Source organism: Amphibalanus amphitrite, unplaced genomic scaffold (genome assembly GCF_019059575.1).
Source record: "Amphibalanus amphitrite isolate SeventyFive unplaced genomic scaffold, NRLGWU_Aamphi_draft 000381F_arrow, whole genome shotgun sequence".
Lineage (NCBI taxonomy): Eukaryota > Metazoa > Arthropoda > Thecostraca > Balanomorpha > Balanidae > Amphibalanus > Amphibalanus amphitrite.
In genome coordinates this window covers 264,562-282,965 of record NW_024881875.1, presented here as the reverse complement: position 1 = coordinate 282,965, position 18,404 = coordinate 264,562, and the positions used below count along the sequence as shown (strand labels likewise).

At 50.9% G+C, this 18,404-nt stretch overlaps 1 protein-coding gene across 1 annotated transcript in view; it reads right to left on the bottom strand.

Annotated features, from left to right (window-relative positions):
• Positions 1-433: 433 nt before the first annotated feature.
• Positions 434-18,404, bottom strand: part of LOC122390077 (LIM domain transcription factor LMO4.1-like) — a 48,061-nt gene continuing 30,090 nt past the window's right edge. The window contains exons 3-4 of the mRNA XM_043382706.1: positions 10,526-10,785; positions 434-2,426 (exon numbers count right to left, since the gene is read on the bottom strand). Of these exons, the coding sequence (XP_043238641.1) occupies positions 10,530-10,785 (256 nt within the window). The 3' untranslated portion in view covers positions 434-2,426; positions 10,526-10,529. The remainder of the gene's footprint in view (positions 2,427-10,525; positions 10,786-18,404) is intronic.

The window sequence follows — 18,404 nt, the reverse complement described above, 5'->3', positions numbered from 1 at the left end:
AACAAGCCAAAATGCTAATAATTTTTACTTTGACCTGACCTGTGACGTCATCGGTGACCTCGAGGTCAATGAAATTAGGTTTCGCTCGACAATTTCTCTGGGGCTATCAGACACCGTTTGAACGTTGACGATCGGCCCCGTAATTTCGGAGTTAGGAGGGGGCTATGAAGAGCCCCCCTCCCCGTAGGGCGCGTTATGCGCATACCCCAGTGGGGCGCGGGTTAATTTGGGATTGCTGGAGCCTTTTCAAAAGTACCTAGATCAAATACCTATTGCATACTTCAGATGGTCTATTAATCTGTTATATTTAATTAGTTCAAGAAATTGGACCCGTGACGTACCCACACATGTTTCACGTTTTGAGGCGTGTTCGGTGGTGTCCAAGCATAACAAGTAGTCCCGTAATTAGCGTTTTGCAGCCTGTCAAATTGCATTCGCTGGACGCACAATTTATTGGCGCACCGGACCATTCGGAGATATAGTGATGTCACACACGCACTGAAGTGAGCCTTAATAATACTGTTACACCACCCGCGTTAAATATAACAACAAGAACACCTCATCAACAACCACAGACCCGGCGCGGACACAACCGGCGCGCTCGTGCCCGTGCGCAGTGGCTCGCGCTGACGGCGGCAGCGGCTCCAGAACAGACTGACAGCTTGCAGGACTCGCGTGAACACCGGACAGCTAAGGAAAGTATGCATTAAATGGCACTCGCATTCCGGGCTCCAGAGCTGTTTTAAAATGCCTCTCGTGACACTAATTGCATCGGAACTGGTATGGCCAGTGCAGACGGCGGCTGCTAATTGCCCTTGTCCGAACCTTGGTGCGCTAAATTCGCCATAAGCTCACAATGTCGCCTGTTGGCGCGGCGTTCGGCCTCGCCGAGTGCGACGGAACACCGCCAGCCAGGGAACACCACAGAGCACACTCAGAGCACACACAGATCACATGAACACCGGCGAACAGCACACTGATCGAACACATGAGACCGCTAGGTATCCCTCCCCTTCCCCGACCCCGCCTTCACCCCCGACCCTCGGGAATGTGCACGTTGTCTGTGGAATGTTGGTTACAAAGTCACCCGCCTAGGCTGTTATTGCTGGCTGTATTCCAGTGACGCCTTTGGGCACAATGCCGTTGTGTGCTAACACAGTGGTGTAGCACTGAGCCCCAGTTCAATCTGTTTGTAGTTCCATTCACTGTTGATAGTTCTTGTGTTTTATCAGTGATATGTGTCTTTCGGCGAAAAGATCCAAATCTACTAATGAACGTTAAAGGGTTTGTGTAACGGAAGGTCTACAGGACACATGAGCCTTTGAATAATGCGTGTTTCATTATTAAAGTTTCGCTGTCACAGCTCACAATGCAACTTTTAGGTAATGCATAAATAGGTACATAATCAAAATTTTCGTCCATATGCTAACCTTGTAAGATACCTTAACGAGCAAATGAAGTCAAGTTTTCCAGAAAAGTAGTAAAATGCCACATAAAACACCAAAAACTCTGGTCGGTCGCGGTAAAAGATGGCCTCAAAATGCATACCTACACCTGTGGCTATTGCAATTTAAACGCCGGACCGCCAGAAGCTCAGGCTGCACCTTTTGGGCCATCGTGCCATTGCATTAGGTGATTGATGCACGTGTTGCTTACAAATGCAACGTGTTCCTGTCCTGAAGTTGGAATTTTACGAGCTTGGAAAACTCGTAGTTTTTTGGTGGAGCTGTGCCAGTATTTTATCATTAAAAATCATCATACAGCCACGTTTATGTCCAAACGGCTTCACAATTATATGGCGGAGCTGGGTTTGTCCAAGTGGCGGTCATATTTCAAAGCAGTGGGAGCCGCTATTGAGTGCAAGGCCTTGTCAGCATTACAACGGTTCAGTAGGAGGTGCTGTCAATTCCCGAGTTTCCCGTCGGGCCGCATGGCGCCAGCGTCGGGCCTTGGGCGTGACATCATAGCTCGGACGGCCCTCAGTCCGACACCCGGCGTCCTGCCGACCAGTCGGGTCAGAGCCCACGACTCCCACCGGTCGGGATCCAGGGCATACGCACACATATCCGCACGGCGCACACATACACAGCAAGATACGCTACCGAACGACTCGGAGAGAGAGCGAGCGAGCAGCGGGAAAGAGCGCGGGAGCAGCATCGAGTGACGCCCTCAGTCGCCAGCGCCCACCTCCGCTCACCAAACAAATCGCGCTCGCTAAATACCAGATGACACGGCACCCCGATTGAGCAACAAAGAACGGCGCCACGCTGTATGACGTCACGGGTCGCGGGCGGGCCGGAGGTCACGTCAGGTCACGGCAGGTCACATGTCACGGCGGGTCCGGGCGGGACGCCGCGTCCGCCGCCGCTAAACGCGCAGACTATGGCACGATGAAAGAACACCACCAACGACAGCCACAGCTGCACCTGAAACAAAGAAAGAGGCCTGTTAGAAATCGGGTGCAACAACTTCTCAGGACGAGGAAAACACCATCCGTACCAACAAAAGGTGTCATCGGCAGTCAACCAATCACTAGCACAACGAAGTCTAAGTGAGTATGGCCATCTGGCATTGAAGAATATCTTCTTGAGTTCGCCATCATCTTCCAATGATGTAATGAAACTGAGCACCTATTACATCCGTTCAGGGGAACTAAGCACCGAAATAATGGCAATGACGGTGCCAGTTTGGCTTTGACGGCGCATCTGTATCCGTTAATCGAGCGGGTCCGAACACCGCTCCCCCCCCCCTGCGGGCTCGACACTCCCCTGCAGTTAGTGGTCGATCCATTGTGTCAATAGATACAGTTGTACGCCAAACCCAGCCCCAACGGTGGACTCTTGCTCAATGTCAGGCCGCATCGAAACACCTCGTTTGCTTTGCGCTCATTTACGGACAATGAGGAGACATTTGATATTCACTTAGTTGAGTGGTTTGCAGAATTTAGTGTCTCTGAGTTTCGGGAACGTGTTCTGTTTTTTTGGTGTGTGAGATGCCGGGCGGTAAGCGCCGTTAGTCTCTGGGATCGGTACTGCTCACGCCACACTCAAACTTCTGTTTCCTATTACCACAGAAGCCTTTCTTCTGAGACTTATTTTCTTGGAATGTTTCTCCCAAAACATTTTTCGCTTAAGGTTAAAAGCACCCGCCTTACCTCGTTCTTCTTTAATTTTCAAGATCGCTCTGCCGTCTTTCTAATTTCGTAAAGTACACTCTGGCGCTTCCATTTTGAAATTAGTAATTTGAAAATAGGGTCAAAATTCAGACGGTGGCGGCCCGGATGGATTCACTCTAATTATTGCTTTCCGAGAAGCTTTGCAGGCCGGGCTGGCGGCGATTTCAAAGGGAGGGTATGTCGTTAGCACTGTCCAATCACATGTAATGGAGATGACGCGGCCGACGGAAATCTAATGAAACCCGGCAAAATAGATTTGGTAAAGTGCTACGTTGTCCGACAATAATTCATGAAAGCACTTAAGACTATTAGTTAATGGTAAATGTCAGCACAATGAACATTCATGGTATACGTGGGCCGACTAGATACAAAGCAACAAGTGGATTGGTACAGGGCCACTTAATTTGAAACAGTTGGTTTTATAACGCACCCAAGTGCACTTGCTAAGTGATTGTCAATTGCCTGATCACATCCACGAAAATCTACAACAATTCGACGCACCTGTTACATAAGTTTATGCATCACCGAAATGAGTCTGCTGCCGTCTCCCCCTCTCCCCACCCCTGTTCCCATCCACCGTCCCTCCCACCACGGCCGATCACAGTTTGGTGTGGCTGTTCCGAGTGGTCGCCCGGCTCGCGCGGCGGGCAGCATCTGGTGCGCAGCGCCGGCCTCCCTCGCGGACCCATCGGGCCGCGCGCCGGTCGCCGCCACTTAACCGGCTGCGACGTTCCAGTTACCTTAATGTATCTCCGGCTGCATTATTTAGGCGGCAAAGAAGGATTGGGCTGCGCCAGATCCCCGGGGTCTGGCGGCGCGCCGTCCCGGCCCGTACGGCCCGTACACAGACGAGCGGCTCCGTCCGTACACAGACAGACGGCTCCGTCCCGGCTCGTACACAGACTGACGACTCCGTCCCGGCCCGTACACAGACGAGCGGCTCCGTCCGTACACAGACGAACGGCTCCGTCCGTACACAGACGAGCGACTCCTTTCAGACCCGTACACAGACGATCACTAACCTAACCTAACCGGGGCTGCCGGGTGACCCGACGCCTGGCCCCGGCCCTGGTCCCGTCTCTCCTAACTCAGGCCCTGGTTCCGTCTTCCGGATCCGTACCGCCTCTGGGATCAGTGAGGAGCTGTTACGGGAGGTGTTAAACTGAGACGTGTGACTGATAGACTGCGTTGAAGGCGGGACACCTATGTGCCGAGATCGGCAAGTATTTATCCACTAGGGGATAAGGCAACGAATGCATCAGGATTTCAGCTTAATGAGAAAAGTACATGATAACGAGCCGCTGGACAGAGGCAATGGAAGTAGCTTTGAAATACAAATAAATTGCCTTTAGGCTAAAAGCTTTTGTCTTCTTATCGACTGTCTGCACTACCAATCGATTGTAAGTTCCGAAGAGCCATTAAGTCCAATTGCTACCTAAAAGAGATAAATATTCCCTAGACAGCGGGGGTACAGCAGTTCTAGTAAGCCCGATAACATGCGACAAAAAGTATTTCCTCTGACATTCGCTGCAAATTAAACATTTTAATCAATGACAATTGTCGGAGATGAGACAAACTTCCAGCCTGTCAAAGGAGCATTAGGCCCCTTCTGGGCTTCTTTTTCATCGACGGGTGATATTTCTCCCGGTCTGATCAGCACGAGAGGAGAGGGAACAAATGGCTGAGATCTCTGGCCAAATGGAGTCCACTGGCCGGCCCGCTCCCCCCCCTCCCCTCCTCCCTCACGACAGGGGTCGGCCGGCGGTGCTCTCTTTTCTACATGCAAACTGGACGTTTTATTCAATCGGGCGATGGCTGCTGCGGGTCCTAAAACACATCAAGGACCCAAATGGAAATGGACAAAATCCCTAAGTGAGCCAAACTGCTGGTTGTGCTCTTTGGGAAATTGAATAGCCGATGGACGAAACAAATTTACAAGATTGAGGATCCTTTCGAATGCCCTCCTAAATGTCAGCGAAATTAAATTCGAGTTTATGGAGGAAATCGTTAAGGCACAGCATTAGAATAATAAAAAACGCGACTGGATAATAAAACTTTAACCGATGCACTTCGCCAAATTGCCGAGATAATTCCTAACTCGTGTTGGAGGCGATATACGGGGCGCTTCTCCTCCAATTGAGCTGCAGCTCGGAAGTGGAGAGAGCGGCTGGCCGGAGCGCCGCGCCGCTCTGTAGCACGGGAGTGTGCCGGGGACGGCCCGGGGCGGGCAGTTAGGTGCCAACTCGACAGGGAGTTGTCGGCCAGCCGAGCGAGCGCCGGTCGGCACACACCTCCAACTTCATGCCGCCAGACTCTCCACATAGCACCGGAAACATACCAACGCGCCAGCGGCCGCTCACCCACACAACACCGGGCCCAGCTCACATAGTTGGAGGTTGATACTGCCGCAGGTAAAACTAACTATCCACCCATCACCTCCAAATCACCGCAGCGATCAGCATAAGCAGCTGTTGTCTGATCGTTTTAGACGCTCAGATGAGCAGCTCGAGATGTAAATACGAGCATCTGTTGTAAGCTGCCTGATGCTATGTAATTACCGGCCATGATGTCATGAGAAGCACCACTAATGCATGCCCGCGGTGGCATTGTCCTGATAGCAGCGTTCATCACTTCTGCTACCGTGATGGTACAGATAGCTAACAGATGAATGAGAGAGATAAGGGTAGACATCGCCCAGCTCAGCACATTTTCTTTCTCTTTTCGACCATTACTTGGATGAGTTGAGCACCGTTATTGACCTATTTACTCTCCCTAATAAAGAATTATAAATCGGATTTATATCACTGCCATGGCATAAGCTTGATTTGATTACACCGGCAAACAGTGCTGGGACCTCAATTCCTCGTCCAGAAAACCTAGGATCAATTAGATACTCTGCTGCTTGATCTGATTTCAGTCGAGTCTTATGGGGCCTTTAACTTGCATCACTATATTTATCTTCCTGTGTTTAGTTGTTTGTCAGTAAATGCTATGTTTTCCCCACTATCAAGCCGCGCATATGTATCGTAAAGCCAACGGGCAGACTATTATATAGGTAACATTATATAGGTAACACAGATAACAGTAGTACTGGATTGGAAACAGAATATTGGCAGTTGCAGTAAGAGGCCGAATGTTTTTATGCGACGGCGCCAAAATGGGATTCTCGCGTGCAGCTGAATGGATAATTTGTGTGTTGTGTATTGCAAGAAATCGTCATTTTTGTGTTTTGTCGTTTACATTTAAAATCGAAGCTACCAATGTTACTTTCATTTGCTTAAAAATTAAAGTATTTCACTTTTTATTTGATCATTTAGAGGGCACAATGCGTGGTGTTTTCTTTTGAAAAATTATGGTGCAAAGCCTTACATACGTATACCTAGGTACATCAACAATGGAGGAGGGGAATGAGCGGTAAAAAGTGCCGTTCTGGCTACAACCCAACGAACCAAGAGGAACAAGAGATGTCTCACATGCCACCTATTCGCTTCTCTCACCGAAACATCTCTACGGGCTCAGTGGGTTGACGCCATGGGTCACCGTGACCGGGCTGAGTGGGATCAGGACTATTCCGCTGTGTGTGAGCTGCATTTCAGAAAGGAAGATTTCGAAGATGATCGGTCATTTCGCACCGGCATGCAGAGACAGCGCCGTCGGCTCAAGAGCGGCGCAGTCCTGTCAGTATTAACCAGCGTGGATCACGCGATGCCCCCTGTGCACGAGCGGCCAGCGAAACCAGCCATGGCATCCGCACGCCACTCACACCAGAAGCAGGTTATGAAGGGCCAGACCGATGCGTTCTTCACGAATGACAATATCAGCTATCAGGTGGCAACTACAACTGGTCGAGTGTCCGAAAGTTCCCGGAGAATGAGGCGGTACTCCAAAGTCGAATTAAGGGCCTCAGATGGTGGTCACTGGTCACGTTTCAGCCCCGCCGACGCCTCCGCCCGAATGGCACCATCACAGCAGGAGTGACAGCAGGATGGTGCTCTTGTCATCCAGGAGCTAGTGGCCGCGGTGGCGAAATCCACTGAAATGGAGGACCTGGATGACAGCGCCAAGGCCTCCCTGGGACACAGCTCCGGCGCCTTGGCACGCTCGGCCACCAGGCGTGACAAGTAACGTTGCCTCCGCCAGCGTGCTGATCTATCATGGGGTTACGCCGCTGGAGGTACGACTGGAGAAAGACGAGGAAGACATCGACCTCACCGTGAGGATCTGCCATATTTGGAGGCAACTGCCGAAGACGGAAGCTAACAGGAACCAGCTGCTGGTCTGCGATCAACCAAGAAGTGACGAAGATAGTCGTAAAACGGGATGTCGAACTGACCGGAACTCGTTTGCAATCATAGCCACGACGTCCTTAGGAGCCTCCTTCCAGAGATGTATGCGACGGTTTTCAATCTATTTGCTGGAAAGTGTGGAAACATGGCAACTGATAAGTGAGGCAGACACTCAAGACAGTGCTGTCCATCGAAAGTCAGGAAGCAGACACCCCAGCCACTGGTGCAACCCGATCGAGGAGCGACAAGAGGCCAAAGTTCAGCAGGGTCAAGAAGATGTAAGGCGGGGAAGTAAGGTCGCTGATGAAATTGGGAGGGCAGGCGAAGCGAAGTGACACTTGAAGGGGTGTTTTGTGACGTTGGTTTGAATTGTGACGTTTGGATGGCTCGTTGTGACAGGACTGGTGTCGATGAGCATGTAAATAAAGAGAGCAAACTCCCATGTAAACGTGCTTTTTGTGGATGAGAGTGAGGAATCATTATAATCAAATCAGTGGCATACGTTCCCTCACTACGGTGAGGAAAGTGCAGCAACGTTTAGTAAAATAAGTTGCCATTATGCAAAAATGCAACAATAAACACGAGCACGGCTAGATTGCTTCTTTATAAGTTTCATTCACATAAACCAATTTTTTTTTTTTTGCCTGTGAGAGGAGATATCGAAGTCTAGGCACGAAATATTCGGTTCTGTTTTCGGCCTCTTACTGCAGCCACCGGAATCCTGTTTCCAATCCAGTAGGTACTACTGTTATCTGTGGTAGCAGATATTTCTTACATCGTTGATAGAACGGTATCCTGAAAGCCGTGGTGGTCTGCATCTGTTTTGTGTGGCTTTTTAAAGGCCCGCTCCCTAAAATACCAATAAATAATTAAGGTCAATGATTCCGTCAAAATACAAAATGATTACTGACTCATTGAAGCAGAAATGCATTCCAGGTTTGGAAACAGAAATTTTAAATGATTGGCTCTTTCATTTTACCCCATTAATCTGCTTTAAATAAAATCATCACATGAGTTGATTGCCCCCCCCCCCCGAACTGATTTCACCAGTGCGACTTCCGCTCGACCTGGCCCACTCGCAACTTCCTTGACCCGACTCGTCGCAAACGGTAAAACTCTGAGGCAATGCACGTACTTTGAAACTTCCATACAGCGCGAGCGGTTGTGCGACGTGGGCGCTTCAGAGCACGTCCGACATTCGACGATAAGCAGGGATTTACGCATGATTTATCGGATTTACCCGCCACCTGTGTACTACATTTTCATCAGTGTCATAATGGCAGTACCAATATGTGAGAACGCTGTCATTGACAAGTAACAGCGGATAATCCCGCTTCGACAGCGCGCTGTCTCGTCACCACAACTCTAATGGTGTGAAAGCAGACGTCTGCATCAGCTGAGAATGAACACCGCTGCCATCGTGTGACGACCTGTCTGATTGGGAAACCACTCTTACAACGAACGTATAATCCTGTGATTTCAATAGTAGTTTAGTTATTTTATCATATAGCTAAACTGACATATAAAAAAATAAACTTAATAATTCGTGCTGTTTCTGGAAGACCAATTAACTCCATGAGAAGTTCAATCTGCACCAACAATCTTCGTGACAGCTGAGATTAGATGTATCAAATATTCAAATGCGATCTCGGTCACGCCTTAATTTCTACACCTTCTTTGACATATTTAGGCGCCTTCCTGGTATTCCCATTGCTACCGGCATCCAAATTCCAAAGTCATACCGTGACATCTGTAAAATATCCAACATCTTCGGAGACAACGTTCTTCGGGATCTCTTAGCTCCTGCCGTGATCGTGACGTCCGCGACATCCGTGACATCCGTGATATCCATCGGTATATCCATCGGTCACTCTTGAGAGAATACGCTCAAAGCTCAAAATCAAGAGCTACTGACATCCACCGTGATTCGTGATTTCCTCAACTCCACCGTGACTTCACGGTGACACCTAAATCTCCTACCCGACTCCAGCTTCGTACCACGCCGAACCTCCGAGCTCCGAGTCGCCGGCAGCCCCGCCGTGGCACTCATCCCATGAGCCATCTTCCGGCCGGCCGGTTAGCTCAGCAGCTAGCTCCGTGAGCCAATCCGTGAGCCAGCGTCGGCGGCAGGTGCGCCGCGCCACTCCTCTGGACATTCGTCTGTATAATTCAATGATTTCGCCTTATAACGACGCTATAATGCAGGCTAACCCATTAACTAAATAAAGCCGGGCTCCCGTGAGGACCAATAAAACGTTAAATTCAATTGTGCTTCCATTACCTAGATGGGTATCAGCGCCACGAGTGGCTTTTATTCTGATTGCACCGCAGAGTTTGGCTATGAACAGATGGTACACGAAATTAGGGGATGTATTTACAAATTGCTCGACGGCAGCCGCCGCCACCGCCCACCCGACCATCTAATATGTGTAAAAGCATCATGAATATTGAATTGTTTTATACATATAGTGGGTCTGGCGGCTGGTGTCCACGGCGCAGCGACAGCGCTGGGGTCGGGTCGCGGTGGTATATGGAGGCTGGTGTGCGGTCTCGCTTCTCCCATATTATGGCAATGCGGCTGATTGCGGGACAGACGGACCAGGCGATAGGAGATGTAATAGAAGACACTGGGAGACTAAAGTCAGTGACATAGCTGCCAGATAAATCGCTGCCGGTCCTTCATTCTGTTTGCTTTTTTAGCACGGCATTTGCGAACGAGTAATTCTGTCTCGCCCTGTCTGTTTCCTGTCTGTTTGGTTCGCGGTGCACATTAGCTGGGATAAATAACAATGAGGAACATCCTGTTCAAAACTAAGTTGATCAAAATGGTGGTGCCAGTTTGTCTTTTTTTTTTCGAAGGAAAGAAAACTTGTCCGATTGTCGGACAGCGTACTAAACTGCGCAAACGATTTACTCTTTAATTTAACTATATGGCAAAATGAAATTCACAGAGAAATAATATTCAAAAACCATTAACTCTTAGGTAAAAAAGAACGTTTTTGTTGTTGATTTGTCTGGTCCAGCCCGCGCCTGACCACCCTCTCCTCTCCTATCCTTAACTGACCTGGCTAGTCGCGTTGTCGCCGCGGCCTGCCGACCTTTCCCTTTTTGACGGGCGGCGGGAACAGTTTGTTGGCGTCCTGTTCGCAGACGGGCGCGCCGTTGACCAGCAGGTAGCGGTCGCCGCGCGACAGCGCCGCGTTACACTTGGAGCACGAGAAGCAGCGTATGTGATACACCAGGCCGCCGCCGATCCGCATCACAAACTCGGAGGCCGGGATGCCGACACCGCAGGCGGCGCACACTCCGCAGTGGCCGAACATTCTGTGAAACAGGGAGATGGTGGGGTCAGTATGGGCCTCACACGGATCCCGCAGTGGCCGAACATCCTGTGAAAGACACAGGAAGGTGAGATCAGCCATGTCCCAGTGGCTGAAAATTATGTGAGGCACAGAGGAAAGAACGGGTCAGTTGGAGTCTCAAGCAGACCCCGCTGTATCCTCTGTGAGATACAGGGGCGGTGAAGTCAGGCCTCACACAGGTCCTGCAGTGGCCACAGGGAAGTCAGACACAGGAGAGGGAGCGAGCTCAGTTGGAGACACGGAGTAAGTCAGTGTGCGAGCCAGAGTCATAGTACTCGTAAAGCATCGGACAGATGAGTGCAAACCCGACGAGGGTCTGGTCTGGCGGGTCACAGCTGGGGGGGGGGGGGGCATTCCCTCCGCGTGGCCGGTCTCGGTGGCCACGTGGGCCGGCCGGGCAGGCGGCACGCGCAGGACACGTGTGTGTCACCGTGTGTCGCGGCGGGCCGAACACCTGTACAGTGTACAGACCGCGCTGAAACAGCGGCCGGCACGACTGAAACGGCCGCCCGCCGCCGTCAGCGGGCTGAACGCCACGCCGCTGCCCTGTCCTGCTAACGGTCCGGCCGGCCGCTGACGGGGGTGCCGACTGACTGACGGCCGCCGCTCGGCACTGACTGCAAAGGGCTTCTGCGCACATGAGTTGGGGCTACATGAACTGGGGCGGTCGACCCCTCACTGGGTTTAGAGCCGCGTCTCGGTAACAATAAATGGCTCATCTTAGAGTTTCATTGTACCCTGTTGCAACGCTCAGCGGGCCAGCCCAGAGCGCTACCCGCAGCGTCCAGCTTTAGTTGACGCTTGTCTGTATTTTGTCCCTTTTTACTTGGCCTGTACCATTACCCTAGTCCCTACCCCAAGGATGGCGTTCACTGGCACTGAGGTTCTGTACCGTGTCGGGCCCCCCTCCGGAGTGCCGTGGGGCGGAATGGGCGGATTTCCGGCCGGTATCGCCCGATCGGGGCCGCTCACTGTGCATCGGTGCACGCCGCGCTGTGCACTGAGTGCACATGCACAGTGCTCAGTGTGTGCTGTTGCCGTGAGACGGGTCACGTGCACGGGAGTCACGTGCTAATGTGACGGGGCCGAGTAGTGCGGTGGACGCTCAGGCACGCCGCCTAAGCTACTGATTATCTTGACAATCCTTCCACGAAGCGAGTGAGTAAGCCTCCGTCCAGGAATTACGAGGAAAAACGTGAGGCAACAGTGTGTTCTCAGGGAAAAAGTCGATCATGCCAAGTAGTAGACATAATTATGCGTGGTGAGCTTTACAGTTGGCAATATCACCCGATGCAGGGTCCGTTATACTCTTCGAAAGCGTCCATAAAAAGGCGATAATTTATCAACTTCACACTAAACATCCTTTTGCATACACGTGCACACATTTTGTTGTTCCTAGGGCTCTACACAGCGGATACTGGACATGCATACAAAAAAGTACCTCATCTCTAGAAACAGGACTTCAACACGAACTGACCCATCTTTATTCTCCAATCTGGAGCTACTTTTCCGTCCGAACACCGATCTGCACACCGGTTCCGTTCCCCGTTGTCCGCTCACCGGCGAGTGCTTTTCTGCGTTAACACCGGCGACAGACGTGCACAAAACGGCGAGCAAACGTCGCCCTCTCGCCGACAGGTGTTTGGACCAGACACGTGCGGGACTCGTTCCCACCCGCTCCCACCGGTGTTCCCCACCGGCACCCACTCGGAGTCCCGTCTCACCCCCGGCTGACCGGCCCGCCTCGTCCCCCGTCCCCCGCCGGCCCGGGTAATGTAACGATTGGGGCGCGGCCGGCGGCCCAAAGTAGTTCGGCACGGGATCATTAGACTGAATGGCCGCGGGCCGTCGGCCGGTGAATGATGCCGGCCCGCTATTGAGCCGACACCTACAGTGACATCATTACCTGGCCGACTAATACGACCGGCCCGGGAGGGAACACAGTGTGCAATGGACGGAATAAGCAAACGAGTCGCCGACGCGCCCCGTGGAGGCCCGGCGATGGGGTAGCGCAGGGAGGCTGATGGGGCCGGAGGGTTTACCCGTGTGCCGCGCAGAATTGGTGCGGACGAGAGCGCGGCAAGCTGCAATGAAAACTGGCGTCTTTTAGTTGTAAACGGGTTTGGCTATGTCGCTATTTGTTATCTCTTTGATCCGTCATTGAAGTGTTGTTTTTTAGAGATCAATAAAGAGAATGTCCGCAATTTTAATAGCAAGATGAAGAACAAGCGGTGAGCCAGCCAGGAATGCTAAGCTATATCAACGTGCACCCATTCTCCACGATTTATCTCGTCTCACGAATATACCCAATCGCGCAGCATGGGCGTTACATCTATACGAATGGACGCTGCAGTCGCCGAAGAAATTGGACACGTTTACCGTACCAATTAACAATAAATTACAATCGGAACGCTGTAAAAACCCACACCCAGCGGGAGCCGGCTCGGCTGCATCTCCCGTTCCGGCGCCGATAACTACCAAACTCCGCCCTGCCTCATGGCATTCCATGGGTATGCACTTAGTCGATCTGTCGGCCGAGTATTTCGCCGGTCGCCTGCGCTGCCCCTCTGCGGGTGGCGGCCCGCCCCGTTCCGATTGCAGCGTCCCCCGCGCTCCGATCGTATCCCCAATCGTCCGTCTCATCTCTGCATGGCTAAGAGGCCGGGCGGAGGGGAGCGCGGAGCGGCTTCGCCCGGAGTGGCGCGCTCTCTCGCCGAGAGAAGTGTATCGAGGTGAAGATGAATGGCGTCAGTGGCTCCAGTGTCCATGGGAGTGGCGCCATTAACGTACACAGATTGAACGGCTAAGTGCTCAGGGCAGCATTGAGCAAGACATGTCCGTGAGAGGCGATCACTGATGTCCGATCAGCGAAATGGCTATTAGCGCGACTAAGTGATGAGTGGGCGAGAGTTGGGCAATCCCCATAGCCCGGCATTGCACGGGTCTTTGCCGTGCAAGGATTGCAACCATGACTCTGCCATGGTGTAAAAGGGCAGTGCACAAACTGGTTAACTACTCCCACTTAATTGATATAAATAAAATAGCATCAAGGTCTCGGAGGCCTGCCAGGTAGGTACGTTCCAGTAATATATTCACATTTGCATACGATGTGAACGCCTTGGTACGAATGTACACCAGTTGCGTGTAGGAACCCGAATGTAGCGTTCACTTACAGCGAATACCTCATCAGAGTAATGTTCGATTCACAGTAATTGCATTGCCCAGGTACACTGCACAAGTGAGTCATTTATTCTGAGAGCACTCCCTGCTTGCAAATGGTTTCTAATGGAATGAAATTATGCAAAAATGTTTCGGGAAGAAACGAGTACTGAACATTTAATCTGGACAAATATGAAAGGTTATAATATGCTAATGACATCCCGTTTCATCACATCCTATGCAAAACAGTCTCCTATCACTACCCTTTACGCAACTTCTATCGCAACCAATTTATAAAATGCTGAGGTTTAATAGCACACCGATAAATTAACATCAGTGTGCCTGTAGCATAATGCAAATAGTCGACCGTAGCAAATAACGTAATAGCATACCTTTCATATAAATGAAAACGATAAATATTTGGAAGCTGCTAGAGCTCTGCGCATTCGAACACACCACCCCATGCTTCTTTTATTTTTAAGTGATTCCACAAAGTGAAGCTAGAACGATACAGCACCTGATAACAACTTCTCTTTGCATACTGTCGCATTAGCGCAGTTGAACTGAGGTTCCTTCAAAGGTACTAATAACAAAACTTCTTCGCACGCGTCGGCCTCGGCAGTCACTGAATGTATGTATACGCGTCCGTGTAGGTACTGAGCGTTTGACGGGATTTGTGCCACACCGCGTCCGGTGCAGGGGAAGCAAAACAGCTCGCAGCGCGTCGCTGGATCGGCCGGCGGTGCCGTATAAACGCCGGATGATTGTCAGCCATCAGGGCCCATTACCCTGGCTGTTTTCGTACACTGCACCATCGGAAAATCGGCCGTCTCGTGGGACACGGTGCGGGTGGCGACGCGGTGGGGTTTACTGCGCCGGACGCTCCGCTTTGGACAGCAGATAGGGACACAAGCGCGCTGAAGCGCTAAAATAGTGTACAGTCGTCGCCGTGAAACGCCACCCTGAAGTACGCTATAGTGAGCGACTGGCATTGTGACAGTCATCGGGCTCGATATGATATTAGCGAGCAGCGTCACAACCAACAAGTCATGATGACTTGTCGACTTGGACAGACTGGAGGGAGGGAGTGGGTAGCTCACAGGGGAGCCACAGTCCACGAAAACTGCGAGGGCAAACCTGCACGGAGGCGAATGGTGGAACAGATGAAAGATGAAAATGACGGTCTCTGACAGAAGTAAGGGCACGGAGGGGAATGGAATGACTGATCTTAAACGGTACAGATGCAATCTGATCTGTATTTACAATAAAGTATCTTGGACAAAGGCCCGGCATGGTGTCTAGTTTCTTTCGATGGTAGAATGATCGCTGCAGGGAACATCAAATGTAAGTACTCGCAATTTTCACGCCTTTAAATACCAGGAGGTGGACGAAATCGCACCCTTGCACACTGAACACCGTCCGTGCCGCAATGGACGGATGTGGCGCGCGGCGGACAGTCGATCACAGACCTGTGTGCTGTCCATTACACGGCTGATACCGAGCCGTATAACAGGCGCCGTACGGACGAGGTACGGTGGTCAATGGACAGCGGCGCCGGGCCGGGCGGAAGCGGGCCTGCAATCAGGCGTGGAAACTGGGCCCAGTCACGAGTGGGACATCGCCGATCAATTGCCGTCGTGGTTACCTAGGGACGGCCGACGGTTATGGTTGGCCCTCTGTGTCAGTCTTCGCCAATGGAACACTCGATATGACGCCCCCAGGGCAAGCGATTAACTGCATTGGTCTCATCAAGTGTCGGTGCGCATTACAAAGTGTCGGTGGGTTGCTCGTTTAGTCCTGGTTAGGTCAGCTCGTTTGGTTAGCTGTTCCTCTTAATGCCGGTGACATTGTGAATCCCATCAGGTGATGGTGACACGCAGTAGCCCGGTGCCACGTTAGCGGCCCGGCCGGCGGTGCAGCGGATCGGGCGGCTCTTTGTGCACCGTTAGGTACAGTAGGTCTATTAAAAAAGTCCCCAGCACCAGTGGGCGCTGCATTCGCTGAGCCGAACCCCCGTCTGCCCGTCCCATATCGCGCCGGGCTCAGGTCAGGTAGGGTCAGCGGGACCGCTCGGTCCGGCCCGCGGGCGGTGGACGGGCGGCCGGTAACGCTTTCCGCCAGCCAGCCGTAGAATCCAACAAACGGGACGGCCACCGCTCAGCGCAGCGAAACCGGTGTTAAAGAATGGCAGTGGATGTTCATGGCCACAATGATTATGAGATAGTCATTGTTAGCCCGTGCCCCACAGGAATGCCTAGACTCGCACGCCCTGTTGGAGGGGAAATGGGGATTGAGCATCATTCTTATAACTCAGCTTTGGGCATTTAAGTGGTATTCGAAGTAGCATCAAAAGTAGCAAAAAGCAGAAAAAATACTTCAGCCAATTTTAGATCGGGTCAGAGCAAAAGATCATGTCACCACAAGTCATCGATGGTAAAATTTTGCTTGGGCAGGATGCGTTGCGCGCACCGGTGCATTGGGTTTCCTATTTCCATGGAAACATCAACAGACTCGGAAGCTCGTAACGCTAGCGTGGAGCCGAATTCATATCAACCGCCGCAACAATGCATGGCAGCGCAGCGCAGCGTGCTGCAGCGCGGGGCCGTGAAACATCGCCCAGGGCTATCCATGTGTCAGGGCAATCCAACCCACGTGATGGGCTCGGCCCCAGCGGAGCATGAGGCCCAGAACTCCCGTCCAGGCCCCCTGTCTCCCCCTAATTCCTGTCATCCTTCCCACTCTGAAATCGACCGAAAGAGCCTAACCTAACACACAACAAGCAGCTCGTTTACCGCAATGTCTGAATAATATTGTCAGATTTAATTAAGGTCAACGGCTTAGTACGTAAATAACAGCAACTGCCGTCTGCCACCATCGGTATTATGAGAAAACCAATTGCTTTTCCACAAACACTTAAAGTTTTAAGCTAAACTTGCATGAAATTAATTTTACCAGCCTCGTGTTCCTCTTATCAAAACGCTTCGAATGAATCAAAAGTTGATCTTTAAAGGTCATTTGAAGAATTTGGCCTATGTTCAAAGACATGACCTGACCAGAAATGGTCATGATGCATAGCAGGATGTTAGATCCGTGTCGTGGAACTTTACAAACACTTTAGATGATTTCATAACTTAACCCGGCAGGCGGTGGGCCTACCAGCCACCTTCCGCGCGGTGGGGGGGGGGGGGCATTTTTTGCCCCCCCCCCCGTATCTCCGAAACTACTGGACGGATCCGGAATATTCTAACGGCGTTCGATAGCCCTGTCAAATTTGTTGAGGGAAACCAAATTTCATTGACCTCGGGGTCACCGATGACGTCACAGGTCAGGTCAAAGATAAAATGTTTCACCGTTCACGGGGCTTCTAGGGAAAGCGCTATAACACCGAGTAAAACGCATTTTGTCGAAAATCAGCGATGAGGAGTCAGTTGTCTAATACATATGTTGCTATTAGAGGTCACCGGTCATACCAGGTCAGGTCACAGGTCAGGTCACCACATGAGCCCAACTTTACTAAGGTTATGCGATGCATGTTTTATGGCCAGTTTTTCATTTCCAACTCAATGGTGTTGGTTATAAGGCCATCAGGTACGGCTTAGGTCACTTTCTGGTGAAGGTCAGGTCAAGGTCAGGTAAAAAAAGGTCAAATTTCAAAGTTGATAGTTTTGCATACAATGGGTATCGATTCGATGCAGCTCGTCACGGGGAGTCTAATGGTGGTCTTTGTTTTGCGCTACGAGGTCTAGAATTGCTACAAATTGAGTTTGAAAATTTGACCTCATCAATTTTGAACAGTTTTTTTCGCTATAACTTGGCCAAAAAAGAGGTATCGATCTCAAATTTGGTATGTAGATAGAAGGCGGTAGGGACTATCACATATATTCCGTTTTTTTCGAAATTCAAAATACTTCTTGGATTTGTCGGCTATTATATTCAAAAAATCTAGTTTTTTTTATTTTTGGGGGTCAAAATAAAAAAAATCGAAAACCGAAATAGCGGTTTTGTAGCCCTTTTAATTCCACACCTTTAATGTCGAAACATTTTTCTGTATCTCTAAAGCTGTAGGCCTGACAGCTCTTCCCGCGAAACCTATTTTTTTGTCGAAAATGGCAAAAATGACGTCACTCTGACGTCATTAGCGGCCAACCTATCATAGCCTTTGGAAAATTTTTGGTCACCATGTGCGCTAGCTGCTCCCGGGAGGGTACTGAAAATTTGGTGACGATCGGCGCAGCGGTTCTCGAGATATATTGAAAAAACTAAAGGGGGCAAAAAATGCCCCCCCCCCACCGCCTGGAAGGGCATGTCTATCAAAATATTTATTACATGGCTCATGTGTAAGCTGGGTGTGTGATCATGCTTACGAGTATGTTTAACGCAACTGATAATGTTCTGTTGGCCACAATTTCTATATTTAATTTA